At 39.3% G+C, this 17,072-nt stretch overlaps 1 protein-coding gene across 1 annotated transcript in view; it reads left to right on the forward strand.

The window, feature by feature from the left end:
* LOC309435150 (uncharacterized protein) overlaps positions 1–17,072 on the forward strand; it is a 54,803-nt gene that overhangs the window by 19,446 nt on the left and 18,285 nt on the right. Inside the window, exons 10-13 of the mRNA XM_082043068.1 lie at positions 1,378–1,523; positions 3,138–3,281; positions 4,358–4,522; positions 5,366–5,741. Coding sequence (XP_081899194.1) covers positions 1,378–1,523; positions 3,138–3,281; positions 4,358–4,522; positions 5,366–5,741 — 831 coding nt within the window. The remainder of the gene's footprint in view (positions 1–1,377; positions 1,524–3,137; positions 3,282–4,357; positions 4,523–5,365; positions 5,742–17,072) is intronic.

Below are 17,072 nucleotides of genomic sequence, written 5' to 3' on the forward strand. Positions count from 1 at the left end.
GATGCCAGTTTGTAGGTACCTTCCTATTGTGGGTCCTCCCACCCTATACTTGTAAATTTACCTTAGAGCAGGATAGTATTTGACAGGGTAGCATATCATGTCCCAAGCCTCTTGTGACACTAGATATCAGACTTAAAGACATGTTCGTTGTTGTTTGACACCAGGGTCACCCAGCTTTTACGAATTTTGTTCATCATTATTTCCGAAGTTGTTTGGTGCAATTGATTGTGGACACGGTGGGCTTGGGGAGTCTTCTAGTGTGCTTAGAAAGGTTCCTGGTTCATCATCGGTATAAAGAATTCTGGAAGATGATGTTTCTCTTGACAGTTTTATTACTAGTTATTACTGATTTGAATAATCTTTTCTTCACAGAATCATTTAGGTTGGAAGTGACCTCTTGAGAATGTCTAGTTCAACCCTCCCTGTTCAAGCAGGGTCAGATAGAGCAGGTTGCTCAGGGCTGTGTCCAGCTAGGTGTTGAATATCTCCACAGGTGGAGACTTCACAACTTCTCTGGGCAACCTGTGCCAGTGTTTGACCACCCTGACAGTAAAAAAATGTTCAGATGGAATTTCAGATGGGAAGGTGTTTCAATTTGTGTTCGTTGCCTCTTGTCCTCTCAGTGGGCACTACTGAAAGGAGCATGGCTCTCTCTTCTCCAGTCCCTCTCGTCAGGTATTTACACACATTGACAAGTCCCATCACCTTCCTCCACTCCATAGCCTCTTCTCCAGGCTGAACAATCCCTGCTCTTGAATATGGCAGATGCTCTGCTCCCTTACTCATTTTCATGGCCCTGCCCTGGACTTGCTCCAGTAAATCCATACATCTCTTGTACTGGGGAGCCCAGAACTGGCTGCAGCTCTCCAGATATGGCCTCACCAGTGCTGAGCAGAGAGGAAGGATCACCTCCCTCAACCTGCTGGCAGCACTCCTCCTAATGCAGTCCAGGATGTCAGGGGACTGGTTATTCCTCCTCAGATGCAGGATTTGCGTATCGCTTTGAACTGTATGAGATTACTGTCAGCCCATTTCTCTAGCCAGTCAAGGTTTCTCTGGATGGTAGCATGACCCTCTGGTGTACCAGCCACCCTTTTGAGCTCTTGTGCAGATGACAGAAAACTAAGGGTGCACTCTGTCCCATCCAGCAAAACAAAAACCCCAACAACCCAATATGTTTGGAAAATGCCAAGTCATCTCTGGTCATGAGGCTGCTTGTTGCAGGATGGTATTAACTGAACGTCTCTGGCTTCTTAGGTTTATAGAAGTAAAAAGAGAATGTTACTGTTTTTGTAGATTGATGAATCTCTCTCATATTGAGCACTGATATTTCAGTTTCTCTACAGATGTTTCCTTTTTACACTTTTTTAATGACAGAGAGAAGATGCCTCATGGAGTTGCTCTATCTGGAACAAAATTTACCATTTCAAAAGTGGAAGTAAAGGATTATGCTCATAAATTTTTCTGTCACGTCATATATGGTTCTCGACAATTTACAGCCTACATCAAATTGGAATACCCAAGTAAGAGATCTCATCTTGATAAAATAGTGATCTATGATGCTTACTTCTTGGTTACTTCACCCTACTTAGAGCTGTGTGATGTACTGTTGTGCAAATTGGCCAGTGCAGCTCAATACCTTTCTTTCTGATTTTTCTTTGTCATATTCATAGCAAAATTAAAGAAAATAGGTATTTTAATTTGCTTCATCTTCTCATTCAGTGATTTAGAAAACAATAATGAAAGACTCCAATTTATTTGAAGCAAGTATTAGACCTCAGTGGAATACTGTCATTCATTTTACACACTTAAAGAAGCATGTGGGTCAGAGAAGACTGTCTAGAAGAGCAGTGAAAATGGCCAATTCTCTAAAAAAGCTCAGGGGAAGACATAACAAAGTATGGAATGGACTGTCAAAAGGACATGACTGTCTATGTGGACCTGGTTGTTCTATCCTGCAGTAATAAATAATGGGCTCAGATTGCCAGGAGAAAGAAGAAAAAAAAAATCTATTTATATAGTAGGAGAAACTCTAGCAGTGATGATAGTGAAAGAATGAAATAGATTGCATGGAAAAATTATGGACTTTCCATTACTGATGCACGTGGTTTGTTATCACCTTCGAGATAGGCTCATGCATGTTGATTAGGAGCATCCTGCCACTGGGAGCATCCTGCCTCAGTCTTGCACTCAGAGACAATGATGTTTGATCTACTGTTGACTAGCCTGAAGTTTTCTTTTTAGTAGATGAACTTAAAGTGAGTTTTAAAAGCTCACATGCAAGGCTGAAGAAGTTAATCCTTTTTATTTATAAGCAGATACACAGAAAAGCTAGTTATATAACTAGATGTTATAAGTGCCCATTTAATTTAAATCTGGCAGCAGAAGAGCCTCTGGTCTGTTGAGCTTGTATTGAGCAGGCTTTCTCAACTATGAGCCAAACCTTTGACAAATGCTCTCAAACTTAGCTTTAACTGGCCACATTGTGAACAAATACTTGACTGAAAGTGGATCTGAGCTCTTGCTTGTTATATAAACTCTTTATAAAGATTATCAGGGTAGAATTTAACCTCAGAAATCCTTGAATATGCATGAATTGAAAATGCAGTTTGTGAAAGGTGTTTTAAGGACAACAAATCTGTTAAGGACAACAAATTAGCAGGTTCAGTGAGAGATCTTTGAAGAAGCTAGAGACAATGGAAAGCTGTTTGGTCTGGGAAAATAGCATTTTCAGGAAACCACTTCCCCAGTTCTGACTTTCTTGCTTTCTGATGGGTAAAATTTTGTACAAGAATTCTCACTCTACTGCTGCACTGGAATATGCATCAATATTTGGTGTTTCAGCTGAGGAGTAGCCTCATTTGTCACATTGCTGAGGTACCTTTTCTCTGAAAGACAAAAGTAGACTGGTCAAATAACAGAATTTACAGAAGGCATATGTGGAAAAAACTAAAACCAAAACAAAAAACCCAAATCTTTGTCCTACTCATTCATTCGTTCTTTCTTTTTTTTAAAAAAAAAAAAATATATATATTTTACTGACTAAGCAATTTCAAGCATCTCTTTTGTCTTTATCTGTTTCTGACATATAACTGTATTTTGTTTCTTTTTTCTCTTCTTATTCCACTCTATTACAGTTCGGAACATTCAGGGTTACTTAATTGGAGGAGGAGTTTCTTTGACATTTTTGGTATTTTTCACATTATTTATCTACAAGGTCTTCAAAATTGATATTGTTCTTTGGTATCGGGACTCCTGCCATCCTTTCCTGGGTGAAAAAGGTATGTTTGTGTAACAGTGCTGTGTGTTGTCTTGAGCCTTCACCTTCCCTTGCAAAGCAATGAGTTAACCTCATGGAGTGTGGTTGGTCTTCCTTGGGATTTTTGAAAGGATAACATCTTTTTAGGATGTTTAGAATTAGTTCAGATAACAAAAGCATCTACAGGAGAAGAATCAGCAACTTTCCATGAATCCAGTGCTACCATTCCTTTCCCTGAAGACCCACTTCAGTGGTTTGAGTGTTGCTCTAACAGCAGTTGTCCAGACAGCAGTTGTTCAGATTTCTTTTAATTACTGTTCTTACAGAAAGCAGTAATACAGTAGAGTTGTTGGGTTTTTTTAATTTTACATAGACAAACCAGGACAAATTTCACTTTCTTTTGTTTTCTCTTTGAAGGCACTTCTGATTATTTTACTTTCTGTAAATTCCTGGCAGTCAGGAAAATGTTGAAGGGGTGTTGTCTATGAGAGTGTGCTGAAGTATGGGTCATTTCCAAACATCTGAGAGGAGGTACACGGCTAGAGAAAGAGAAAATATTTTCTAGAGAGAGGTTCTGTTAGATTTCTTTGAAGTCTTTTAAATTTGGTTTTTCTGAAAAGTTTGTTCCAAGATATCTAATACACTGCAGATATTGAAAGTTGCCAAATACTTCATTTTGGTTTTCCTGTCTAAATGGTTGCTGTGTTTTGAAACTCTAGGTTACAAAAATGACCCATGAGTTACAAGACAACTGGAATTTTAAGTATTCAGTGGTACTACTGGAAGTGCTATTTTCCAGATAATTCAGTAATAACATTTTTCTATTTAGAGTTCAAAAAAGAATATTCAAACCTACTTAATTTTGCAGGTCTCTTTTGCCTATTCAGGTACAGCATATGGAATTCTAGAAGGCCTGTTTCCACAAATATTTCAGGCTTGGTATAACTGTACATGCTTAGATAATAGCAGGATTAAGACCTAAAACAATGATTCAAGTGGAGAAAAAATTGAGTTTAGAGATTTACGTTGTTTGTTTCCTTACTTGTTTTTGTGTCTTTAGAATCCACTTTTATGTAACACCGTTTGCTCACTCTTCAGTTTCAGATGGGAAGCTCTACGATGCTTACATTCTGTATCCAAGGAACAGAGAGACCTGTTTGTATTCATCAGATATTTTTGCTCTGAAGATACTGCCAGAGGTCTTAGAAAGACAGTGTGGATATAACCTGTTCATATTTGGGAGGGATGATTTACCAGGAGAAGGTAAGATATCTGAAGACAAGTTACACCTGAGTTTTCTCATTGGCAGCTGCAAATACAACTCAGAAACAGGCAATGAGCTGTGATTCTAAATATCTCCCACCATTGAATAAGCTACGATTTTGTTATTCTCTCTGATGGAGAATGAGAAATACAGCACTGGGTACTCCCATGGTGTTTATCTTAGCCTTTCCCTTGTCATTCTTTAGCTCTTCCAGATTTTTTTCAGTGCCTGGCTAGCCCAGATTTCTGGAGATGGAAAGATGTGGAGGGGAAGAAGAGTTGAAATTGTGGTTGTGGATGATCTCTAAGGGTCAGGGTTCTTCTCAGGGTTAACTCGTACGGTTTTTGTGTGGCATTTAGCATATTTTTCTGTTTTAGAATTAATTGTCTAAAATGCCATTGAATGAAGGATTCTTTGCTTTCTCTTCTGCTTGCATGTAACAGAAAACAGTTAATCATATCAGTACAAGCCATTTAAAGGAAAAAGTCACAGTTGCATCCAGCCCTGTGGTTTTTGAACTTGTTTTTTTTGCAATTCCACCTATGATGCTAATAAAATGGCATTAGCAAGGTTAGTAGATAGTTGGTAGCACTTCTTTGTTTATGCAGAACAAGAATATAGACATGCAGTCTGATGGGGTTGGATTGTGTTACATTGGCCAAATCTTTATTTGTTGGCTAATCCAACGTAGCTGCTTGCACGCTCTTTACCTGTCCCTATTTGTGAGGTAAAGTGTGTTGTCTCAAATATCAGACAGTAAATGAAGCAGCTGCAAGATAACACGTTGGTAACATAAAATAGAAACACAGAGCCTTAATTTTGCACAACCTTTTTCTCTACAGCTGTGATCAGCATTGCTGATGAAAAAATCCGTCAAAGTAGAAGAGTGATAATTGTTTTAGTACCAGAACCCTCCTGTTACAATGTTATTGAAGATGTGTCCGAAAAGCAGCTAGCCCTATATAATGCTCTTATCCAAGAAGGCATTAAAGTAATTCTCATTGAACTTGAAAAAATCCAAGATTATGCGGACATGCCAGAAGCCATCAAATATATTAAGCAAAAGCACGGGGCTATCCGATGGAAAGGGGACTTCTCAGAAAGGTCTCACTCAGCAAATACCAGATTCTGGAAGAAAGTGCGTTACCACATGCCATCCAGAAAAAATGCACCTTCATCAGGATTGCATTTGTTACCGAGAGACTTTAATTCTCCCTAAATAACAACAGAAGAATGATACTTATTGACCAATCTAGTTCAGATGGTTGGTGATGGATGGATTGAAGGTCACATGTATCTGTGTTGTGCAGACAATTTCATGTGGATTTTCTGGATTGAAGGTACTATAGCTTTGTCTATAGACGTGAATCATCCTTTCTTCTGGACAGATCAACAGAACACCTTGCAATGTTGTCAGTAGCACAGTGGTGACATGGAAAACTTGTAGGAAGGTACATGAGGCCTTTTCCAAGAATTGCACTGTGGAATTCTTTTGGTATTAAAAATGGAAGGGGAAAAAAAACTATCAAAACCCCAGAAAACTTGTTTTTCTGCAATTAATGGTCGAATATGAAGGGAACTATATTAATTATAATTGTGATATTGTGTAATGGGTGTGGCTGATGCCAGTAAATGTTTTTGTTTCAATTTTTTTAAATGAAACAACATAAAACCTTTATTTGTTAGAAGTTTGTTATTTGCTCAGAGGTAAATCCCTTCGTGTTACTGTGGTGTTGTCCAAGAGAAAAGCTAAGGACAATCCCAGCCCCTCAAAAGTGCTATTGAACCTGACAAAGGATAAATATACTTCATTCATCTTTTTTTTTTTTTTACATTTTAAAGAACTGTGCCATTTTTAGTGAACTGTCCCATGCAGACATTGTAAAAATTTCATTGTAATGCTGTACTGACTCAAAAAGAAAAATCTCCAGAGGATTTTTTTTCTAGTTAAGTGGTTTAATACATTTGTCCTTATTACCCAAGTAGAACCATTAGTTAATGACACAGTCTCTCTTATGGGGAGTACAGGATGGTTGGCTTCATCTGCCTCAACCTTAAGGACCAGATCAAGAAGCTTCAGTGCACCCACTTCTCATGGGTTGTTGTTGCTGAAGGAGAGCAAGTCTTTCTTCTTCTTCCCAGCCAGGGTGTTCACTCTTGCATTTGTCAGCTCTGAAACTTGAGCCTGAGTGAACAGACTTATGTGACAGAAATTGTTATTTTCCTGAGAATAATTTTCTCCTAGTTTAGTGAGGTTATCTGGTTCCCAGATGGTTCGGAGTGCAACGGGAGAAGAAAAGCAGTAGCTGGGCCATGCTTTTTTGCTCCGGGTATGTTTAGAAAACAGAGCTAAAATAGGATTGTTGCCCCTTACTCCTTAAAGTGAGAGATGCCCCGAGTTACCCTCTGCAGCTTCTTGCTTTTCTCATTTCCCCTGATGATGTAAGGAATTTGAGGTGACTGTCTACCTGATTTGTTTGGCGTTAGATGAATTGAGGCTGCAGTTGCAGCTTCCATACAGCTGTTTGGGAGAGAAGGTTGTTAAAAGCCACTGTGCAGATTGAATCTTTCCTCTCTCTTCCCCACCCAGTGTTTTCTATGACACAATTTTGTTAACTCTGAAGTTATGTTTGACTTGTGAATTGGCACTGGTGTAGTTTATAATGCTAGATTATTTTTTGGGGGAGAATAGTCAAGACAGAAGTGTCAAGGGAGGGACAGTTTGGGCTGTGAACTGCCACATTCACTGAGCTGTTGCACACCATCAGCTTTTAAATGCACTCTGTGTTTGGTAACAGCCTGTTGTAACGTAAAAGAGCCTAGAGATCCACCTGATGTTACTGACACCCATCTGAGCAAGGCTAAATGTTATGTTTCACATCAACAGAAGAATTTAGTGGGAGAAAAGCTGTACGGTTTGATCACAGAACTCTTCTGTAAGAAGATCCCTATATCAAATGTGAGGACTAGACGCTGGCAGTACGGTGTTTGTACTCTGAGGACTAGGGTGTAATACTGACTTTGCACTTGCAGTGTGCAGGCCAGCCAACAGAGTTCCAGCAATTTCAGGCCTCCTGAGTTATTTTTTTGCTGACTGGAATCGATTGTATGAAAAACTGCTACTTGTTATCCCTACCTTTGGTGGAAAGTTATTTTACTGAGCCAAAATACTGTTTTTAAAAAATATTTGTTCCTTTTGATATATTTATACAACTGATGCTAAAGTTTTCATGTGTTTTTTGTAAAGACACTTTGAAGAAATGTCCATTTTTTAAATCAATAAAGCACTACATTTTTTTTTCTTACTGCGCAGCTTTTTTTTTTTCTGCTTTCCCCCCATTCCTCCACTACAGCATGCTGAGAATGAACAACTGCAAGCAGCAGTCTTGACTTGAAGGGTCTTAAGCAAGACTGCTGCATTAGATCTGTGTTCAGGTTCCTAAGTGTGTTTGGGGGAAAGGTCTCATTAACCATTGTGTTAATCTGGTCTTGGCACATCAGCACTAGCCACGTCACCCTGCCTGGGCAAGTGGCAGCTGTGAGCTTGACTCTGTCCTGTCCTTTCCTTGCAGTGAGGTCCAGGTAGAGCAGCCCCAAGGCTCCTGGGACCAGCACAGTCCCCAGCAGTGCCCCACTGAGCAACCTTCTGTTGCAGCTCCCCAAGAGCTGGGAGAAATGCAGGAGACCTCAAATAGAAGGGATGTGAAGGGTTTCTCAGCAGTCATGGGGAGGCATCATGCTCTGTGTAGCTCTTTGGGCAAGTCCTGACTTCCTAATACGCTCCAAGAAAGCCAGAGCTTGTCAGCACTTCATCAGCAAACTCAGCAGATATCTATGCTACGTCAAGTGGAAAATAAAGTTTTCAGAGATGTCTTAATGAGAAAGGAATGATATTGTGACCAGCATTCTGCATTCTTGAGAAGGGATTTTATAGATTTTGAATTAAGTTATTTATTTGTATTATCTGTTTTAACAATTAATTTTTATTGCATTTAGGAATATAATCTGTTTAAGAACAAAAGGTCCTTCTTAGATTGACAGAGGAACTTGTACTAACTGATATTACTGTAGAAGGAATAAAGGGAATTACTTATGCAAAATAACATTATTATTTGGAAAAACAATGTAAGTTTTATGTAAAAGTTATTAGCCTACTTTTTAGTCTTTTGTGTAATTAAGTGATGCAATTTTATGGCTTTTCTGTCGTTTCTTTATCTAAATCCAAAACTTTGATGTGACGATTCTATGTATTCATAAGGAATGTTGAATTGAAACAGACAAAAAAATGTTTTTCTTCCAATTATAGTGATGCTTTCTAAAATATGAATTTATAATAGAATTATTACCAATCTGGTAATAGTTTTGTGTGCTTAGAAGCATATTAATTTTTAAATTCAGAGCTCAGGAGCCCAGCCATTACCCAGTTACTCTTTACTTGGTGCTCCTGTCAGCAGCTATTCTTTCCTAGTCAAATGATGTAGGCTATGAGTGAAGAGTGAAAATCGGTGGTGGAAACCACCAGCCGGGAAGTTCTATATATTGACACTTGCAATTTCTTGGAAGGCAAGTGTGCTGAGGAACAGGCAGGTCACCACTAGTGGCAGTTCATCAGGCTATGGAGCGTGAATGTGGGTGCTTTGGACACCTTCCTAGCATGACTCACCAGGCAGGTGAGTCTTCCGGGAACATGCAGAAGGGCAAATAAAACCTTTGAGAGATCTCCATGGCAATAACTGTATTTACAGGGCGTTAGTTCTTCAGTGCTGTTGAATCTAGGTACACACCACAACTGTATCCTGACCCCACACTGAGATGTAATGTGGATTCAAACCAGCTCTGTGGCTTTCCCTGAAAGAAAAGCCAGTCTGCAGCTATTATAGAAGGGAGTGATGAGCACATTCTGCCCAGGCTTCCAACAGAGCCCCAGCACATATCCTGGTGATGAACTATCAGTGCTTAGAAAGGCTGAAATATTGTAAGAAGTTCCAGTGTAAACACTTGATTAACATTGAGTTAAAGTTGCCAGCCCCCATTTCCCACTGACCCCAAAGCAATAAGCAGCAAAGACCCATTCTGTCAGCTACCAGTGCTTCATTTTTCAGTCTCTCTTTTCAGACTCAACTGTTGCTTTAATCACCCAGGAGCCCTGGATGTTCCTTCTCTGAGCAATCTCTGTTCTGCCTAGACTACCAGCATAAATATAAATATAGTCACAGTTCCAGTGTTGTGAATTTTTTCCAACAAGCTACTGTTATGGCTACAAACTATGAACAATTATTAACATAAACCAGCTGTTTGCACAAGTCTTTTTTAATGTTACAGAAAGCACTCATGTTTCCAGTAAGATTATTTACATGCATCGGAAAAAGGTAACAAGGAGTTACAGAAGCTGTTTCAGTACCACACGGGTCCTAAAAACAGATGATTGTTCAGGCAGCAAAGGATGATGGTAAAGGTATGTGTTTCTGGTTTAAAAAGGAAATAATGGAAAGGCAGGAGCTGGGCTGAGATGATGAACTGATGAGCAGATGAGGTCTTAACCAGCCAAAAGACTATTTTTTTAGTTAGTTTGTTTGTTTGTTTGGGCTTTTTAAAATTATCTGAATAATTTGGATATTTGTATGTTGCACAGGATAGGTATTACACAAGAAAGCTTTCTTTTTGTCAAAAATAATATAGTTCAGGTATTTCTAGTAACATAATACTTTCTCCTCTTCTTCCCTAGTCTATAATATTTTTGTTAGGTTTCTTGGGATTTTTTTTTTTTGTTCAATGCTACATGTAAACACAGGATCCCAAATCAGTAGAAAAATACTAAAAAAGAAAAAGAAAAGGTTATACCAGGTACAATGGACGAGAATTCAGGTGCAGACCTGCTTTTTTTGCAGTGTGCCAGTGAAATGGAATGCTGCTTTATCAGCTGCTCATGATAATTCTAGGATATCACTAATCTGTTTGTTTTGTAGATATTTTTAGGCCAGTGCTTTTGTTGGATAGCATTGTGTATTTGTGGCTAGTTCTTTTGGTTTATTCATAGAAACATTCCTCTCACACTTTTGGGAAGAAAATGAGCTGCTTTTCTTTTTTTTCCCCTCAAAAAACCCATATGATATTGAAATTAAACTTGGTAAGTAATTAACTTATCACTTCCACCAGCAGATCATAATAAGTTAAATTTATATACTACAGTGATGCACTTGATGCATTTATTGTGATTGTTCAGACTTCTTAATATTAGAAAACATTTTCCACAGTCTCCCAAATTCTTAGATTCTCATTTGCCTTCACAGATAAAAAAGGTTTCTTTGATTTTGTATCTTGAGATACACATAGAAAGATAGGGGGTTTGTGTAAGCCTCTTGTACAGCAGAAATAATTTGTAAGTTCTGCCTCAGTGGAATATTAGCAAACTTGTAATGAGGAGCATAAAGGGGAAATCATAGAATCTTAGAATAATTTGGGTTGGAAAAGACCTTTAAGATCACTGAGTCCAACCATTAATTTAACACTGCCAAGTCCACCACCAGATCATGTGCCAGAGAAGAGACATGTCTCATGGGGAAAATGCAAATTAACTTAAACCTTCCTGAAAGGTAAACTTCTCATTTTCTCTTGTATACTAGTAGTCCTCATCCCATGGGAAGCCTCTTCAAATCTGTTAATGTGTTAATGGGGACAAAGTGCAACTTTTCAGTGAAAGGTGGGTCAGTACCCTGAACTATGTTGTCAGGGTCCTAAGCAGAAGATGTGTGCATGGAGGAACTAGCAATCCATGTGAGAACCAATGCACATAGGCACAGGCCTGAGCTATGCTGCACATACCATGTGGCTGCAGGACAACCTGAGGGGCCTCACCCCAAAAGAGAAGCCAGGAGGCAGCTCCCACTTGGCACCTGGCAATGACTCCACCTGCATGTTTCATCTTACCTTGAAGAGAAACACACAACAATGTTGTCTGTTTCCACACAACATTCTTTGCTTGACAGCAGAAATGATGAGTAGAGTCGTCTGCTTCTAAGGGCACCTCATGAAACCTCTAAAGGCTTTGACATTGGAATCAAGTGCACTCCCAGCAAGTTCACAGATGACACCAAGCTGAGTGGTTCAATTGATACACACAAGGAACGGGATGCCATCCAGAGGGACCTGGACAACCTCGAGAAGTGGGCCCATGCAAAACTCAGGAGGTTCAACAAGGCCAAGTGCAAGGTCTTGCACTTGAGTCAGGGCAACCTCTGGTACCAATACATGCTGGGGGGTGAAGGGATTGAGAGCAGCCCTGTTGAAAAGGACTAGGTGGTACTGTGGCATGAAAAGCTGGACATGAGTTGGCAATGTGTGCTTGCAGTCCAGAAGGCTAATCGTATCCTGGGCTGCATCAAAAGGAGCGTAGCCAGCAGGTCGAGGGAGGTGATTTTGCCCCTCTGCTCTGCTCTGGTGAGACCCCACCTGGAGTCCTGTGTCCAGCTCTGGAGCCCTCAGCACAAGAAAGACATGGACCTGTTGGAGAGGGGCCAGAGGAGGCCACAGAAATGATAATAGGTCTATAACACCTCTCCTATGAGGAAAGGCTGAGAGAGTTGGGGTTGTTCAGCCTGGAGAAGAGAAGGTTCTGGGGAGACCTTGTTGTGGCATTTTAGTACCTAAAAGGGGTCCATAAGAAAGATGGGGACAGACGTTTTAGAAAGGCTTGTTATGACAGGACAAGGGGTAATAGTTTTAAACTAGAAGAGGGGATATTCAGGCCAGACATGAGGAAGAAATTTTTTACAATGAGCGTGGTGAGATACTGGCCCAGGTTGCCCAGAGAGGTGATAGATGTCCCATCCCTGGAGACATTCCAGGCCAGGCTGGATGGGGCTCTGAGCAACCTGATCTAGTTGCAGATGTCCCTGCTCATTGCAGAGGGGTTGGACTAGATGACCTTTTAATGTCCCTTCCAACCTAAACTATTATTTGATTCCGTGCTGTCAAATCTCTCCACAGATGGGATTTGCATGGTATGCCATGGCTCCAGCACCTGAAAAAACATACACTATCTGTATCTTAGGTACTTCTCTAACTTTACTGGAAGTAGTTCACCTGATTCAAGACAGCATTTAATATATATTTTTTTTTAACAGATATATGGGTAAGTCATGGGAATCTTGATACCAAATTCTTCTCCTTAGTCTGTGATTTGGGATGGCAAGCTGTTAATTTTGTGCAAAAAAAGAGAAAAAATTAAAGAATAGTGGTGTAATTTCTGAATGCACAAGGAGCACAAGTAAACTTTGTAGTGAGCCAGGCCTCTGGGTCACATACTTCTCTTCCAGTTGTTGTGCCATTGCTAAATTATATAAAAACTTAATTTTGTTTGTGCTGACAACACTGATGAAAACATCAATATGAAGACAATGGCTGATGCCCTGGTGAGTTCCCTCCATGACTGTAATTACTGCCACACCTTGGCTCTTCCCTTTTCAAGCATCTGCTGTCATCTTTCACTAGTTGGCTTCCCATTCAGCCTTGTAATTCTGGTTTTGCAATGTAACTCAGCTTTCTCTGCTCTACCATGATAATCAGCTTCCAAGCTAAAGGCAATAAGGATGTTGAAACAAACCAACAGAATAATGTGATGTAACTGAATGCTACAACACTACTTTTTTGCATTTTCCATTTCCAGTTTTCCACTCCTAAAATCTAAAGTTTTGCATACCCTGCAGTTGACTGTTTTTGAATACTTCTTCTTCAACAGAATTTTTTTCTGTTCTCCAATTGTATAATATATACATTTAAAAAAATAAGTTAGAATGTTTTTCCTGCAGAAAAGTTTGTCTGTTCCTCCATCTATTTCAGATGGAAAGAAGAAGATATCACATCTGGCAGCAGCTCTTGACATGCTTCAAGATTACTGAGCCTGCAACTTCATACACCAGTTACTCTGGAATTTAGGATAGAAACTGCTTGGACTCCCTTAGTGAAATATGCAGAAAACTTAAGAATTTTGCTTTCTTCTTAGTTATTATAGTTTCTTGGATCATATCTTTACTTCTACTAGTCTTGCTGCCTTCCCCTCCCATAGTTGCCATTCACTTTCTCAAAAGAAATGAGATGATTAATGTGGTTTTGTGGCCACATGTAATTCTTTTGCTTATTCTGATTGCACTGAATTCCTCCTTCATTGCTCACTTTTATAGCTAAAGAATATTTCATTAAATATTTAAATTTACCTTGTGAATCTAAACTCTATCCCACTTTTGCCAGTGCTCATGGCTATGACCTTAAAACCAGACCTTTGTTTATCAGTCAGTCCCATGTCCCATTTCTCTTATGTTTTTTGCCAAAGCAGATTCCCCCAGCTGAGCTTTAAGCCCTCCTGCAGATAATGTAGGAGAAAGTTAAATTCTTGGAAGCATGAAAACCAATAAATAATTTTCTTTGGGGGAAAAAAGGATAAATTTTGCCATAAAAACTGTGCCTGGCTTTTCTACTAGAAACCTGCTAGAAGTAAAAATTATCTCCTGTGCTCTACTAGTGAATAATTTATAACTGCAAGATGTTTGATTACCACACTTACAAGTAAAATTCTTGTAAGATGGATGTCTGCAAGATGTAAATGCTAAGCTAGTTGCTTGGTGTTAAAACCAAAATGGGATTACTCAGTAAAATGGAATTATACATTCTCAGCACTGCAAGCACATTTAGCCTTGACATTCCTAGTATTCCCATTTGGCATGACTGGTATCAAAATAGGCTGTTGTATGCAGCTTTAACAGTGCCTAAATAATTACCTGCAATTACATTTCTTGATATTGTTTCTTGTAGCTTTAAGATTTTTGTACCTACGATATTCTTAATGTCTTCTTTAAAGTTATCTTGTGCAACAAAGCTTGAAGTAGAAATGGCAGAAAAAATAAATATAAAGGGCTTTAAAATTCTGTTACGTTTTTATTTGCCCTTTTCAGCTTCAGACTAAAAAAGATACGTGATGAATATATATTGCAGGCAAAAACAAAAAATAAGATTGTGGCTACAAACCGCATAGTTCTGCCCCAAATATATGTCCGGATGTCTTAGAGACACGGTGTGACTAGTGTCTCTTTTCACATAGAAGAGATGATTTACCAGGAGTAGGTAACACAGAAGATTACCAAATTCTATAATTTCCTTTACAAAAGTAGCAAGTATGCTTGCCTGTCATTGTCACTTGCCTTAAAAAAAAAAATCAGCGCAAGTGTTGCCCTGATTTTTGCAGAGTAAATCAGTTGATGTGCCAGACCTGTTGTCTACACAATGCATGTTTCAAGAGACTTTATTTCAGAGTAACTGCTGTCAAGAACTGTTGATAGCATGGCCAAGCAGCTGGAGCTTGTCATCAAGTTTTACATCCTCTAAAAGGAATCTGTTCCATGGGCTCCAACATTGTTTGGTGGTACAAAGTGTTTGGGGTGGGCTTGAGAGGGAGATCAGCTTCAAAAACACTCTCCTGATCAAACAAAAATGCTAATGCAACTGCATGCATATGCCTGAAGGAGGTTTATATATGTGAAAAGGGAAAGTTGTCAGTATTATAAATCAGGGAACACAATTGATTTTGAAAGCTGGAACAAAACTACAGCAGGATGCAGAAAATCCAGAGGTTTGTGGTAATGAAAGGCAATGATCTAAATGCACCACAGGCAACTTCAGTCCCATCCCTACCTAAGTGCATGCTCTCACTCTGATTTCCTTCCATGAATAACTCAAAAGGATTTAATTATTTACTGCAGGTAACATTCTCCCTTCATTGGTTACGTAATGTTTATCAAATAAATAAAGCAGATGCATGCCACCATCCAATGAAAAACCACTGCACAGATATGATCAGGGCGTTGTTTGGATAACTCTCTGCTTAGCATCACCCTCTTTGCTGGAGCTGGTGGTTCCTGGTCTGCTTTAGGGTGTTCCTGGTGATCACCTCAAAAGTTCATGCAGACCGGTGTCAGTGTCCACTTTCCTTGGACAATGCACTTCTCTGCTCTTCCCTGCAATTTTTGTTTTGTGACTTTCATGTTCTGTATAGTTTTCTGACTCATGAAATCCAGCCTTTCAGCTTTACTATAATGTGTTTTTTCTAAATTCTGATTCATATCAGCCACTGAATAGTTGAATGATTTACTAGTTCTCATTTTACCTATTCAGTTTGGTACTGTTTTAACAACACCTTTTATACCAAACACATTTTTACTGGAAACATCTTTTCACGATTAGTAGTATTATAATGAAGACAGAAAAAAAAAAAAACAACAAACAATCAAAACCAAACAACAAACAACTACATACAGTAGAACCTCTGGCATGTATGTCTCAGAAATAATTCTTCAAAAGAGTTTTGTTTTTTTTTTTTTTAAATCAGTGCTTCTAGAAAAATGTAGTCGATCAGATTATGGAACACCTCACTCATGTTTATGGTAACTAGATCTATTGCAACTCATAGATGTTTGTTCGTGGTGCAAAATAATACAGAAACTAGAAATTTTGCATAAAAATTATTTGACCTAACACAGTGAGTTCATAAGAAAGGTTTCCAAAATGAAATATGGATATAATTGCTGACTGAAGAGAGGCTAACTGACTGCACAAATCCTGCTGTCTTTGCTGAGATGAATAAATCCATTCTCTGTGTTCCTCCCAACAGGCTAATGCCTGGAGCTCCTACAAGGTGCCTCCAGCCAGCATTATGTACCTTGAATTGGTGGAGGACAATATATGCAGGCATAGTAGAGAGTGATCTCTCATCTTTGCTCATCCGTGGCTACCACATGTTGGGCAGGATGGTTGAACATGTTTCCGTTCGGTAAATACAATAGTACCAGAAAGTGGAATGAAAGAAGTACCAGAAGTAGAATGAAAAACCAGGGTGAAAGGAGCAGGACATGTCTGGATCATTCTCCACAGTTTTTGCAGAATACTTGCAATTTGCTTAGCAAATGTGTTTATGATGTATTGTTAACAATAATGAAAATATCTGCCTTGATAATTCTAAAAGGTCCATGACTTCTGCCTGCTTTGGGAGAAAGCTATGAAACAGCTTTCCTCTGCCTTACTGTCTATTTTAGTAGTTAGTCAACAAGTGACAATGCAGCCTCAAATGCTCATATCCGATTCTGTGTTTGCCACACCACATTTGAAGACTGTCTGCTTCAAAGAACTATGACTCCAGCCATGGCGTGCAAGTGAAACAGGGAACTAAGAAACACCAGCACAGAGAGAACATAATGTTCCCAGAACAGCCACAAGCTACGTAAGCTCTGCAAAGTGTCAGGGCTCCTTAGGAGCTGTTAAGCTTTTTGGCAAAAACTTAGCAGCTAAAGTTCAAGCTTCAGGGAAAATACCTCAGGGACATGGTTTCAGACTAAATGAGGGCAGATTCAGGCTAGAAATGAGTAAGACATTTTTTACGATGAAGGTAGTGAAACACTGGCCCAGGTGCCCAGAGAGGTGGTAGGTGCCCCATCCTCGGGAACATTCAAGGTCAGGCTGGACGGGGCTCTGAGCAACCTGATCTAGTTGAAGATGTACCTGCTC

This window comes from Streptopelia decaocto, assembly GCF_964273445.1.
Source record: "Streptopelia decaocto genome assembly, chromosome: 1".
Lineage (NCBI taxonomy): Eukaryota > Metazoa > Chordata > Aves > Columbiformes > Columbidae > Streptopelia > Streptopelia decaocto.